General features: G+C 44.1%; 1 protein-coding gene across 1 annotated transcript in view; it reads left to right on the forward strand.

The window, feature by feature from the left end:
* Nucleotides 1-14817, forward strand: part of CDH13 (cadherin 13) — a 1026047-nt gene that overhangs the window by 777241 nt on the left and 233989 nt on the right. The window contains exon 13 of the mRNA XM_044921967.1: nucleotides 2938-3116. Coding sequence (XP_044777902.1) covers nucleotides 2938-3116 — 179 coding nt within the window. The remainder of the gene's footprint in view (nucleotides 1-2937; nucleotides 3117-14817) is intronic.

Raw genomic sequence — 14817 nt, forward strand, 5'->3', positions numbered from 1 at the left:
TTGTGACAATTTCACAAAGAAAGAGAGAAGGGCAAAGAAACATGGTAGGATAGAAAATGTGCCTGGAGCATCTGGCCTTGTGGCAACACTGAACTGCTTTAGAAATCTATCCAAACTTACGGTGGTCAGATCCCCTTGTTTGCCTGATCAATCAGACCTAATGGCTGATAATCTGATTCTGATTGTGGGAAAAAATAAAGTGCCTTTGACGGTCTGAGAAGCACTGTTATAGACAGGAAAGGAGTACCAGGATGGCACCTGAGCCAGATGAATTTTTTGTTTCCTTAAAGTTCGATATTTTCTGCATGTGAATATTTCTGCTGGGAACTATAGGACTGTATTGCTTTCATCTCTTACCCATTAGTTCACATTTTGTGGGTCCAGAACGGGTCAGAATCCACAGGTGGGCCCTTTATTCTTAGAAGAGTAAACTACAATGAGAAATCATAGTTGGGCAGGTTGCTCTGAGCCAAATACGATTAGTTCATAATTGTCAAGACCAGCAGGCAAATGTGCTTGATTCTGCTCTAGCCCATGCTTCTGTTGGGTTTGTAAAATCAATACAGGGAAACCTCACTAAAGTGGAGCAGGGAGGCTGGCAAGGGGAAAGTTGGAAAGGGGAGTGCACCACTCCATGTCAATTACAAGGAGAATTGTCAATTACAGCCCAACAGAAGAATCATCAACAAGAAAGAATCATCAATTACAGGTCCCAAGAGGGAAGGATGTACATTGCTTCTAATACAAGAAATCGACCACCCCTACAACTCAGCCAATGAGAAACTGTCATCACTTTGAACTCTTGCTTTCCTCCAGTGGACTTTCCTTCAAAACAACCCCTCCCAACTTCTTCCTTCATGATAAAATAAGGGTACTCTCCTTTGTTTGTTGGACTGCCTATGGCTTTGCAGTAGTTTGCAGGTCCTCAGTTGCAGTTCTCTGCTATTCCTGAATAACCCATTTTGCTGGTAAGATAACTGGCTTTTTTTTTTAGATTAACAGTATTTATGATTATGACCCTTTTGTATTAAAATTTAATTACAAAAGCAGTACATTCTCCTTGTAAAAATGATCAGAATAGTATTGATTGGGCCAAAGTCTTACCTCCTCCTCACCATCCTTAATCCCAATCCCCTTTGTGGTTACCCAGATATAGCCACTACTGGGGAGGAAAATTTTTTCCTCTGCCCTTGAAGATTCTTCTGCTCATCTGAGAATCAAATTGACATGAGATAGCTTAATAGGAGAAAATCAAACAAAAGTTTAACAACCTGTATACCTCCTATATACATGGGAGAGATCCAGGCAAATGGAGTAATTTCCTGAAAGGGCTAAAGCCATCACTTTAAATACCATCTTCAGCTAAAGATGGGGGAGGGGTCAGTTATGGGAGGTGGCCAGGAAAAGTACAGTCAACAGGGTAGGGTTGTTATGCAGATTTAAATCCGGCCTTCTGCACTGATAACAGTTTCTAGAGATTTAGAGTCATCTTCCTATTATTGATACAGTGGGGGAGATACCCTCACAAATGGAGATTTCCCTCATAGATGTAAATGTTTCTTACAAAAGGAGTAACTTCCACTTGATTTTCAGACCTTCCTTTGTGTCTGCAGTTTCTTAAAAATAACCAGCTTAAAATAATCAATATGCCAAAGAGGCATATCTTGGGATGGCAAGATTTGCTCCCCTACACCACCATAACCAATCTGAAATTCACTTTTCTAGACCTGCTTTGTTTTTATGGACATAAACTGTACCTGCAAAATATATGTATAAAGTATTGTGGCATTTTCTGTGTGCCAGCAGGTTCACAAAAATGATACCATACTATGGATAACATTCTTCAACCTGATAATTTCACATAACACTCTATCTTGGAGAGCCTTCCATGCTAGAACACATCAGACCTACAATCTTTTTCAAACTGCTACAAAATTTTTCATAGTGTGGGGAATCCCATCATGTTAGCAATTCCTCTGTTGTTTAGAGAGTCAGATTGTTACCAAATCTTTCACCATGATGGATAGTCCTATGGGGAACCCGTTATTGACACATGTAAGTGTTTCTTGATGGTAGATGCCAAATGGGTGACTGTATTTTTTTTTTTTACTAGTTGTTGCTCAATTGTCCCCAAAAGTGGCTAACACCAATTCTTCATCACATCAGCTGTGTGTGAGCAAGACCAGTATCTGACATCCTTATCAACCGTTGACATAACCCAGTAGTCCACATCACCTTCATCTCTACATCGTCTTTGTATCTTAAGTGCCTACAGCAGTGTGGCTGTCACACAGTGGGGGCTCAAAGAATATTTGTTCATGTTTCCATATTTTCCTATGGAGAGCCCTCTCCTTCACCTTGCTTACACCTACTCACCTCTTAGATGTCTGCACCAGGGACCTTTCCTGAACCCAAGGTTAGATGAGGTTGTTCACCTGTGTATTCATAATGCTCTCTCTCAGTGCACTTGTTATGGTTTATTATTTTTTATATGCTGTCTCTCTTACTAATCTCTGACCTGCTGAACACCAGAGAATGCCTTTGCCCCCTTCTGTGTCTTCATCACCAGACCCGGGCCCCACATGTAGTAGGCATTCAATAAGAGCTTTTAAAATAAAGGCCATTGTCATGCAGCCACATCCACAATTGAATGAGAGCCCATGCAAATAAACAGCATATCAGCAGAAGGAAAAATTAAGCTGTCAGTCTGCTGAACAGCAAAGATTTCTTTTCTTTATTTCAGGCCTTTTAATGTGACAGAAGGAGGAGGGCGAGCAAAAGAAAAGCAAAAATATAACAGGGCTCTGGAAATGCTTTCTGTTTTAATGTGGAAATCGACTGGCACATCAGTCCATGGCCATTGCCAGGGAGAGGGCATCATGGCCCATCACTGTCCCCTGAGTGACCATCTCCCGCCCTTCTGTCCTGTCCCCTCAGGGACCACGGTGATGCGGATGACAGCCTTTGATGCGGACGACCCGGCCACAGATAATGCCCTCCTGCGGTACAATATCCGACAACAGACACCTGACAAGCCGTCTCCAAACATGTTCTACATCGATCCTGAAAAAGGGGACATCGTCACTGTCGTGTCACCTGCCTTGCTGGACCGGGAGGTGAGCTGAAAGATACACATCTTCTTTTTCATGAGAATCGAGCATGGCTTTCACAGGAGGGAAGATATGGGGCTTCAGGCAAAGGCACTTTATATGGAGTGGACATGAAATGTTTACCCATGGTTGGGTAGGGAACTCTATAAAGGGAATTGCGAACCCCAGAAACACACTCTATAAAAGGCCACATCCTTAGGAATTATTTGTAGTCATTCAACCCAATGCCTCTGTTTCCTCACCAAGCACTTATTCATGAGCTCTTGTGATGGGACTTTAGCTCTCCTTACCCATCAGCCAGAGGGAGGGGATGGGACGAAGGAAGGAAAGGCAAGCAGGAAGGTAGAAGAGGGGCAAAGGGGAGGGAGGTGGCTTTGTGTTTGCTCACAGAGACAGGTGGCTTTGACGTCTCTTCTTTCCCAAACCCTCTGCTGTGTGTGCCACTGTTTTCCCCAGAAACTCTCCTGCTTCAACCTTAGGCTGGCACTGGGAACCCTCACCCATTTTGTAGGTCAGGTGACACACAGAGTTGACCCAGGGACCTCAGTCAGTCCACACTCTTGCTCTTTGTTTTTGCCTAGGGTGCTTTCAAGCTTTCCCATTAGTTGCCATGTGAAAATATTTAGATTTCATATTTGTTTTAAAAAAAATTCCAACTTCCAACCTTCCTGAAAATCACAAATTTTGGACATTTTAGCCCAGTTTCCACATATGGACAATCAGTTACATGAGATGTGACAGTCAGATGGAGGTGATGGTCCCAGTCCCATGTACCTGGGGCATGTGTTCCTGCCCCGCTTATGTCCCCCAGTGTGTGCCCCCTGGACCTGGCCCTTCTTCTGAGCTCCAGGTGACACTCTGCAACTCCCCACAGGGCTCAATAGGAGAGACTCTTGGCCCTTCAAACACAGTTTATTAAACCAATTTAGGGATTCCCCTCTGTCCCTCACCCCCTCCATCCACCCCAAGTCTGCTCCTTTCCTGGGATTCTTTGTTCCCAACATGACATCATCCCACAGACATGACCCCTGACATCACCCTTGACCTGCAAGCACCACCTGCCCCACAGTAACTGCTGGGTTTCCCTAATGGGCTCCATGCCTTTTCCCCTCATGTCTTTGATTAAACAAATCCTTGGGTCAGAAATGCCTTCTCCTCTCCTTTCTGACTCTCCACGCTATAGCTTCTCGCAAGAATCTAGGTTAGAGCCACTGCCTTTAAGAAGAGGCTTCCTGAGGGGAAGCCTGGGTGGCTTAGTCGATTGAGCATCCAACTCTTGATTTTGGCTCAGGTCATGATCTAAAGGGTCATGAGATCAAGCCCCATGTTGGGCTCCACGCTGGATGTGGAGTCTGCTTGAAATTCTCTCTTTTCCTCTCTCTTTGCCCCTCCTCACTTGCTCTGTCTCTGTCTGTCTCTTAAAAAAAAAAAAAAAGAAAGAAAAGAAAAGAAAAAGAAGAGTCTTCCTGAGACCTCTGTCTTCCACCACCTTGGTGTTCCCCCAGCTTCAGACTGCACTTACCTGTAGCCATTGTACGCATATGCTCCGTTAAGCTGTCATGGGTCTCCTTAAAGAATATCCCCTTCCTCTGGGTCTAGATGTATATTGCCCAACACAGTAACCGCTGGTCACATGCAGTTATTTAAATTTTAATTTACATTCATTGAAATGAAAATGTAAACATGCATCAGCCAGGACAGACATAGAATATTGTCACCATCACAGAAAGTTCTGGTGGGCAATGTTGACCTTGACTACATGGCTATGGAGAACAGAGACTGTGATCCTTTGCGTGTCTGGAGCCCCAATGCCTACTAGCACACTTAGGGCACTCCTGAAAATCTGCAGTATACATTTTTGGGGGTACAGGCGAGAATGAGTTGGATATGATACTAAGATTCTGCACTCTGGGGGTGGGAATCCATAGCTAGGAATGGGAATTCCTGGAAGGGAGGAAGAGAATGATGAGGATCTGCATCAAAACCGCGGCTGTCACTTGGAAAACGTGATTGTGGCTAGCTAAAAATAAGAAAGCAGGGGGAAAAGGAACATACCGAGTCCACTTCCTCCATGTCGTGTCCTGTTCTCTTTCCAGCCCCATTTTTATGACGGCTCAATGCTGTATTATCTCCTGCGGAGGCAAGGAATGACTTTCCACCTCTGTTTATTCCCTGCCAGCATGCATGTGCACGTGCGTGTGGACACTCACACGTGCACACATGCACACAGCGGTTTTCCCAATTCTCCCAGAGGTACTTGCAAATTTTTACAAGGCAAAGTCAAAATGCAGTGATTTCTCTGGCTCAGCTTCTCTTCCTACTGACAGAAATGTTTTCTAAGTCTCTATTTATAAACCGAAGGGATAATATAATGGATTATTCCATTTTTAAGGGTTATTTTGGGGACAGATGTGTTTTAAGCTCATGATCTCTTCATTTGGGTTTTTGTTAACTCCCAATAAGTATGTAATTATGGGAGTTGAATTAAGCATTTCTGGCCACAGTACATAAACGGCTCCCTCCAAAAAAGATAAACACAATTTAACCGAAATTAGAAAATCAATGAAAATGAATAAAGAGTGTCACTTCTCTGTGATGGTTTCCAGAGTTCACTGCTGACCCAGGCAGTATCAGTGTGAACTGAAGGAAAGAAATGTCTCTGAATGTAGGCAAGCCTTGTCTATTTACTAGTGCTGCTGTAAGCTTCTCCAGCAACTTTGCTGAAAGGCTGAAACGTGCCTCCACGTTCCTCATCTTTAAAGGGACCGAGCTTGCACATCAGACTTCTAACCTCACTGCCCCTTTCCTGTGATCAAGTGCCCAGGATGGGCTCCCACAGCAGGCTTATGGAATCGTTTGTCATTATTTCCAGAGAACTTCTGAGTAGGCGTCCTGTCCTGGGTGAGGTTTTCAAGTCTACTTCTAGACCATCTGAGCAGCCCATTGAAAACATGATCGCACCATTTATTTTTAAGACAATATTCCACTGGGACACCTGCAAAGCTGGATAGGATTCAAACCGATTGTTGTTTTGTTACTGTGGCTTTGGGCCCGGGATCTCAAACAGTGTGTTTACGCGTGGAATACTGTGGGTGTAAACAGATAGGTCGGGGAGTCCTTCCAGAGCCAGGGCCCCTGTGATTAAATAGTGTGCTCTTGTTTGGCCCCACCTGCTTGTGAGTGGAGGCTCTGGAAGCCTCCTGGTTGACACAGTGAGCTCAGTTGATAGGATATAAATTTTTCACCTTGATTTTCCATTTAGTTCCTTTCCTTTAATGAGTACGTCCCCAGGGAGGACCCTGGAAGGGGAGGTAAAACTTCAGGGGAGGCCAAGGGCACTGTTGTCTTTGAACCCACCTTTCCCACATTTATTTCATCATAGAGCGTGTCAGGGAGGATAGTCAAGGACGCCGGCAAATGATCTTTAACGTCACCATCTTGGTCATTGCCTTTTCTTCCCATCTCACGTCTCAGGATGTCTCCAGTAGGGCCAACTGAGGCCGGTGCCCTCACTCAACTGAGCGCCTCCCCACACTCTGAGGAGGAAAGGGATTGTGTCCATCTTGTCCCCTGCCACATTCCCAGTCCTTAGCACATGAGAGATGCCCAACAAATATTTATTGAGCAATAAAGTGCAGGAAGGGTGTGAGGGAGAGAGGCAGGCATGTGTGGCATCTCTCTGTGTGTGCAGGCTGCTGTCTGGCATGGTCATTGCTGTTCATTTCCTGCTGCGTTCGGGGTGGTGCAGCCTCTGGACCCACCGCGCATGCCCAGAGCCGGGAGTGAGCCCGCCTGTTGCTCACCTGCTTTGGGTCATGCGAAAATGCTAGAAGGCAACTCACCCACTGTCTCCATCTTCTGAGGACCCATAATTGACCCCCTCCTTTTCCTCCTAACCATGAGCGGCAGTTGACTTGGCTTCTGGTTCGACGGGCCACCCTTGCCAAATAGATGCCATTGGATTTGGTGGATCTGTTCTGCCTGGTCTCCGCGTGGTGAGAAATGGAGTCAACTAGGACAGAGGTTCTCAAACTTGGCTGGGGAGCTTTAGAAATCAGAGTGCTCCAGCAGAAGCCTAGAGCCACAAAATGAGAGTCTCTGGTAGTAGAACACAGTCATCAGTGGTTTTTAAAAAAATCCCAAGTGATTCAAATGTACAGCAAGGTGAAGAATCCTTGCCTTTGGAGACCATGTTTCAGTGTATGACTTAGAGGAGGGACCTGACCCCATCGTTTGTTATTCCACCTAGCTGAGCATATCCGTTTCCCAGGATGGCTCTAACAAAGTACCGTAAACCAGGGGGCTTAAAACAACAGAAATTCATTCTCTCACAGTTCTGGAGGCCAGAAGTCTGAAATCAGGGTGTTGGCAGGGCCAGCCTCCCTTTGAAGTCTCTAGGGGAGGATCCTTCCTTGCCTCTTCCAGCTTCTGGTGGTTGCTAGCAATCCTTAGCTTTCCTTGGCTTATAGACACATGCCTCCAATCCCCACCTTCATCCTTGCATGTCCTTCTTCTGACTCTGTGCTTTCATATTATCTTCCCTCTGCTCATGCCTGTGTCTTCTCATAAGACACCAGTCATACTGGATTAGGACCCACCTTAATGACCTCATCTTTACTTGGTTATATTTGAAAAGACACTATTTTCAAATAAGGTCAAATGCATGGGTACAAGGGGTCAGGACTTAAACATATCTTTTTAGGGGACCCAGTTCAACCCATAACAGTGAGTTATTTGGCCACTCCTTGCCTGAGTTACTCATCTATGAATAATAGCACCTACCTCAAATGGGTTGGTGAGGATCAGATGTGTCAAAGTACATAAAGTACATTGTCTGTTCTAAAGATGAGCTAACATAACCATCATTGTTGGTTGTAGCAGTGAATTGTAAAGGTGGGTAATGAGTTCCCCATTGTGGGGTGTATTCGAACAGACTGCCCTGGTAGGACGTCATAGAAGGGATCCAGTTAATCAGTAAAGGTTATATCCTTAATGTGTTTCCCAACCTTGAGGCTATAGTTACTGAAAACATTTATTGAATATCTTCAAGGTGCGATTTGCTCTGCAGGATGCTGCCTGCGAGAGTCAGTTTCCTACCTGGCCAGCTATGTGACCATGGGCAAGTCATTTAACCCTTCTGAGTCCCATTTCCTCATCAGCAATGACTATGATAATGACATTTACACCACCAACTCTATCACCTCTTCGAGATGTGCTTGACTTCCTCCAGTTTTGCAAGCAGGAAACCATTGTCCGAACGCAGCTATTCCCCGTGTCACACTTTCTGTGGCTGCTGAGAACCGAGGCCCCAGTTCCCATCAGCTACCGCTGAGAGCTTGACTGTTGTTTCTACCCACATGTTGCCGATACAAAGACTCTTTCCAAACCGTGCAGACCATATTCGCTTTGTCCTGTGAGTCAGGCCTCTCCAGTTTTTCCGATGTTGGGCTGGGTTTTGTTGCAAATCCTCAGATTCGCAGCTGAATTATGAAAGCAGCTACAGTGACCATGTATACGTCCTTCCGTTTTCATAAGCTCGGTGTGAATAGACATCAGATTTCACCTGGAAACGTGCATTTTCCAGTACAAGCTCTTCTGTTTACTTTTTCTGAAACCATGCCAGAATATAAACTACCCGGAGAAAGAGATCTTGGATCTTTGTCCCATCTCTGTATTCTCATTGCCAAGCTTAGAGCCAGGTAAATAATAGGCACTCGGTAAAGATTTGTTGGATGGATGGGTGGGTGGATGGATGGATGTATAACCTATGTTCCTTCAGTTTGTATTTATGAGTAAATAGCTTACAGATGATCTCAGAATTTACTGCAAGATCCACACCCTAGCATGGGTATACAAACAGAGGAAATGATTTTATTTTCGTTGAGAGCTTGGTCTTGCCCTTGTGTAATCATCCAATAATCTAATTTATTCACCTTCTACCTACCTTGTGACAGGACTGCACTAGGCTCTAAGAAATACCCTGGTGAATAGGATGGGCGTGAGGATCTGTGTCTCTTGCTTAAATGTTTGGGGAAACATTTGGAGAAAATAAGAGCCATATATCCTACTGAACAAAATTGGGTTCATCTGGGGCACTGTTTTATTCTTTTCCATAACCATACTCAGCCCCTCATTCTGACAGCTCTGTCTATGTTTTTAAACTATGTCTGGCTGCACTACAAAATAAAATCAGATAAAGGTCCCTAACGTTTGATAAATGCTTTATTTAGTTGATCATCTTGGCTGGGAGACTGAAATTCATCAGCTGAAATCTGCCAACTTTTCTGAACACAGCCACAATTTGAAACCACTCAGTAGCTAATGGTCAGTGGGGGGAGGGGGGGTTCTTTTTGGTTTCCTCCTTCTCCTCCTCTTCCTTTTTTCCTTTTCCCCCTTCTCTCCTCCTCCTCCCCTCCTTCTCCTCTACCCCTCCCTCCTCCTCCTCCCCCTCTTCCTCCTGGTCCTCCTCCTCTACTTCTTTCTCTTCCTCCTCTTCCTCTTTTTTTTAACAAACAGAAACATTTTGCAAAAGAGGCTCTTGAAGTATCTATCTTAACACTTGCATAGTGAGAGTATCATTAGTCTTTTTAAGGAGATTGAGCACTTTTCTATCTTTGAATTCCCCTTCAGCCTAATATGTATTATCCTCCAGATGATCTAAGGAAAGTGGTAGCCTACCCATAAAAATGTACATACAGTAAGAGATACTAGAACTGTGAATGTAATTTATTTTCCATTTTCAGCTGGTAAAAGATTTTCTGAAACTTTATAATGCCCCCAATTTTTAGGCCAAAAGGGAAAACAGAGAATTTCCTTCCTTCTTTCCATGGTAAGTGTCACATAAGACTTATTTTTAGATTTATGTGCATGTATTTGCTATGAGAGATTCAGGAGTCCTTGATTATGTCAGAGAAAACCCAAGAACATGGGAGAGCATCCTGTGCAAAATAGCCAATGAAACTGGACATGTGGCTGCAAGTCTAAAGAGAACTATGTGCTTGGTCAAGATGATCCAAGCTGAAATATTGTCACGTAGACCACGTCCCCAGAAACATAGTAAAGGAATCTGTGAAAATGATGATATTAAGTCAAGCTGCCTAAAACTAAAGGAATAATCATAAGGGGTAGCATCTCTCCCGTGCCTTGAATGAAAGAAATAACCGTCATTCTATCAGGAAAATAAATGTTTTCAGGCCACTTTGATCTAATGCTAATACTTTTCTCGTTATCATCATGTTTAAAACATTGGCAGTAATTACACACAATTCAGTCATGCTGTCAGGAATATTCTCCTTCTTTATTTCAGTGGGTGGGACCAGAATTATTTAGATAACAGCATCCTCCCCATTTCTGTGAGCTATTTACTCATAAATATTTTTGTTGGGATAATTTTCTCCATTTTTTTTTTATCACTTGCTGCTGAGAACATAGAGGGGGGAAAATGTAGATGTAAATAAATTGTCTTATTATTTTTAAAATAACACATTATCCTTGCAAATGAAACACAGATGGTGAACCACCCTATGTGAGTCACACTTGCTCTGTTGTGTCAGCAAATAAAATGAGGCATGATGCTAGCAAAGCCCCCGGGGTCTGAAACCTCAGTTGCAGACGTGCCGGCCCTCTGCTGATGACAGAGGGCCTGGAGGTGGCGAGGGCAGGGCTTTCCTTTGTGGCCTCCGGCACGTCCCCACTCTGGATCGACTCTAGCAGGAGACCGTGGGGAATCTCCACTCTGCTAGTGCCCCTAAGCATTTCCCTTCCTCATCCAAGGTTGGCCTATCCACCCATGAAAGCAAAGGCTATTTCCAGTCGCCCAGTAGGACCCCAGCCTGGCTGAAATCTGGTCTGAGAGTCATGGATCTAGGGCAGGGGAGCCAACCTCAGAGTCTCTGGATTCATAACCCACCTGCACCCCTCATCAGCTGTGAGAACTGGGCAGGTCAGTTAGCCTGTCCAAGCCTGGGTTCTTCATCTGCCACAATGAGGATAATCAGAGTCCCCACCTCCTAGGCTTAGCAGGATGATCAAGTAAGATATGTCAAGCACTTAATACCCTGTAAATATCAGTGGATATTAGTTATTTTCATGATGGACAATGAGATTGAAGAAGCAGCGTGGAGGGGGGATTTCTTCCTCGAGCAGGGAGCCCATTTACACTCTGGCCACACAGCAGGGAGCCTGGCAGGCTTAGAAAGTTCAGCGAAACACTGAGGTAGTCCACATACCACAATCCAGCGACAAACGCTGACGCATAAGTATCGAGCACCCATCAGGGTTTGCTGCGTCCGTGGCAGAGGCTGGGCGTCAGGAACACAGAGACCGTGCTGCCTAGCTGAGCCGGCAGCAGCAAACGCACAGGAAGGTGTGCTGTTTGAACTAAGCCTTGATGGGTGGATGGAAGGCTGCTGTGAAGGAATTGTGGGAAGGGCATCAAGGGAGGGGAACAGCGTGAGCAAAGGCGCGGCACGTTCATACGTTACTTGAAGAGAGATGGGGAGTTGAGGGTGTCCCGGGGAGATCCCAGACAAGGGCCGGGAGTTGGTACAAGATTGTCAAGGGCTTCGAATGTCATCCTAAGGATTACGGATGTATCCTAATGTAAATGCAATACCACCGACCGTATTTAAACATTAAACCCAGCTCCGTTCAACACGGCGCTCTCAGAGCTGGGACTCGGAATGCTGGCAAGCTGGAGGGGGGACGATCAGCAGTAAAGCAGAGGCATTTTGGAGGCAGCTCTCAAATCCTTGGTGAACGATGAGTAGCAGATTTCTAGTTTTCTCAAGGGGAGAGACAAGGAGCTACCACTTGAATCCATATTCTGCAGGTTGTTAATAACTGAATAAACAACAGCCTATCTTGTGTCTCTGTTCTTGTGCATCTTAGAGTATTAGACAATCGGTAGTTGCTTGGCTCATGTTGAATCAAGAGACACTTAGCTTTGTCATTAAAGAGATTCATCTTTTTGTATTTGACAAATGTGTAATTCTCTGAACTTTATCTTCTTTTCTCTCTTCTTTTAATATGGTAAAAATAACTTAAAATGCAGGACGATGATGAATTTAGAGTATTTCTGTTTTTCTATCATTTTAAATCTCTCCATCTTACTTTATGTGAAGTACTCTAAAAACTGAAGAACTTTTTCTTTTGGGGGAACAGTTCTTTTAGAGAGCATATATTTCTTGGGGCACCTGGGTGGCTCAGTGGGTTGAGCGTCTGACTCTTGATTTTGGCTCAGGTCATGATCTCAGGGTCGTGGGATCGAGCCCTGCATTGGGCTCCGCTCTCAGGGGGAAGTCTGCTGGAGAGTCTATCCCTCTCCCTTTGCCCCCCCCCCTCCACATGCTCACTCTCCCTCTCTCTCTCTCTCAAAACAAATAGAGAGTACGTATTTTTCTTAATCAGCCAAGAACTATGATTAGCCTGGTAAGGCACATTTTACTTCACAGATACATTTTCTAGTCACTGTACTTCAATAACATCGCTCTAAATCTCATCCCCGGTTGAACAGGTACACCCCAGTTTAGAAAGAATGTCTAGTTCCATCCTGGCTTTGGACCAGTGGAGAAAATAGGGGAAAGCTTTGCTTCTCACCACGTTGGGAACAGTCATTTAAGGGAAGAAAAGTGGGTGGAGAGTCTTTGGAAAGCAGCTCTTTCAAACCTGCCTTTACTATGCTTGGTTCCTAGCCAGGACCTAGGGGAGGATGGCGGCTCTGAGTGCTTTCATTGCAAGGTGTCGTCAGGGAAGATGACCAGAAGCTACAAGGCTGAGATTAAGGCAAGCTAGCAGTAGACCACTTCAAGACATGATGGCATCTCAAAGCGCCTGGGACCCATATTTCAGTTTTGTTGAAGGAGGGATCCCATTTGCTATATTTTTCCAGAGGATAAAAGTTTGCTGGTAATGTGACTTGGTGTCCTAAAGGCATGGCCAACTTTATTGGATATGTGGTGCTGTGCTGTCACATTCAACAATGAAGGGACTTCAATGTATAGGAACATCTATTAAGTTTGAGGTCGGAAATTTTCTCTTTAAGGGCCAGATATTAAATATTTTAAGTTTTGTGGACTAAGAAGCAAAATTGAGAATATATGTAGATACTTATATAACCATTTAAAGTGTAATCATTAAAAAATATAAAAAGCATTTTTAGCTCATGAGCCATAGAAAAACAGATGGTGGGCTGGCTTTGGCCTGTGGGCCATCATTGTTCTATCAAACTCTTGGTCAGAATGGTCAGTTAGTACAAGTTTCATCTACTGGTTGTTGCACGTATTCACGTGTCGATATCCACCCTCAAAATACTGAACCCACTTACTAATCATCACCTTGGGGTTGGATTCTAGGTTCAGGAATTAGGTCATGAATGATGGGCCTGATCTCATTTTTCTGTAACAACCATCCCATTTCCCCATGATTACAAACAGATCATTTCAGACGCTTGTTAATTAATTCTAAACTCAAAATTTGGTTTCAATAATTAAAACAATGAGTTCAGTCAAAAAATAGTAAAACAGACACAAACTAAATACTGGATGAAACCATTTTCAGTGACTCTCTTGGTCACATCAGAGCCCCAAGAGCAGGAAGACCAGGGGAAGAGAGGACCCAGAGGTGGGAGGGAGGCCTTCCAGAGAGGGAGCTCTTCTTTGAGCTGAGTGGGTACAGAGATGGGGACACGGGACATCACTGAGATGTGAACCTATATCAGCCTGTCCCTAAAGTTCATGCATTTTCCCCCATTATAGGAATCAATATTATTGGTTATTTATTTGGATGATACTTTCTTTTTATTTTATTTTTTTTATGTTATGTTAGTCACCATACAGTACATCATTAGTTTTTGATGTAGTGTTCCATGATTCATTGTGTGTAACACCCAGTGCTCCATGCAATATGTGCCCTCCTTAATACCCATCACCATGCTAACCCATCCCCCCAAACCTCTCCCCTCTAAAACCCTCAGTTTATTTCTCGGAGTCCTTAGTCTCTCATGGTTTGTCTCCCCCTCTGGTTTCCTCCCCTTCATTTTTCCCTTCCTTCTCCTAATGTCCTCCATGCTATTCCTTATGTTCCACAAATAATTGAAACCATACGATAATTGACTTTCTCTGCTTGACTTATTTCACTTAGCATAATTTATCCCTCCAGTTCCATCCATGTCTCTGCAAATGGTAGGTATTCATCCTTTCTGATGGCTGAGTAATATTCCATTGTATATATGGACCACATCTTCTATATCAATTTATCTGTTGAAGGGCATCTCGGCTCTTTCCACAGTTTGGCTATTGTGGACATTGCTGCTGTGAACATTGGGGTGCATCTGTCCCTTCTTTTCACTACATCTGTATCTTTGGGGTAAATACCCAGTAGTGCAATTGCTGGGTCATAGGGTAGCTCTATTTTTAATTTTTTGAGGAACCTCCACACTGTTTTCCAAAGTGGCTGTACCAACTTGCATTCCCACCAACAGTGTAAGAGGGTTCCCCTTTCTCCACAACCTTTCCAACATTTGTTGTTTCTTTCCTGTCCATTTTTGCCTTTCTAACTGGTGTAAGGTGGAATCTCAATGTGGTTTTGATTTGAATTTCCCTTATGGCCAATGATGATGAACATTTTTTCGTGTGTCTGTTGGCCATTTGCGTGTCTTCTTTTGAGAAGTGTCTGTTCATGTCTTCTGCCCATTTATTGACTTGATTAT

The sequence above is a fragment of the Neomonachus schauinslandi genome, chromosome 16 (genome assembly GCF_002201575.2).
Source record: "Neomonachus schauinslandi chromosome 16, ASM220157v2, whole genome shotgun sequence".
NCBI classification, from domain to species: Eukaryota; Metazoa; Chordata; class Mammalia; order Carnivora; family Phocidae; genus Neomonachus; species Neomonachus schauinslandi.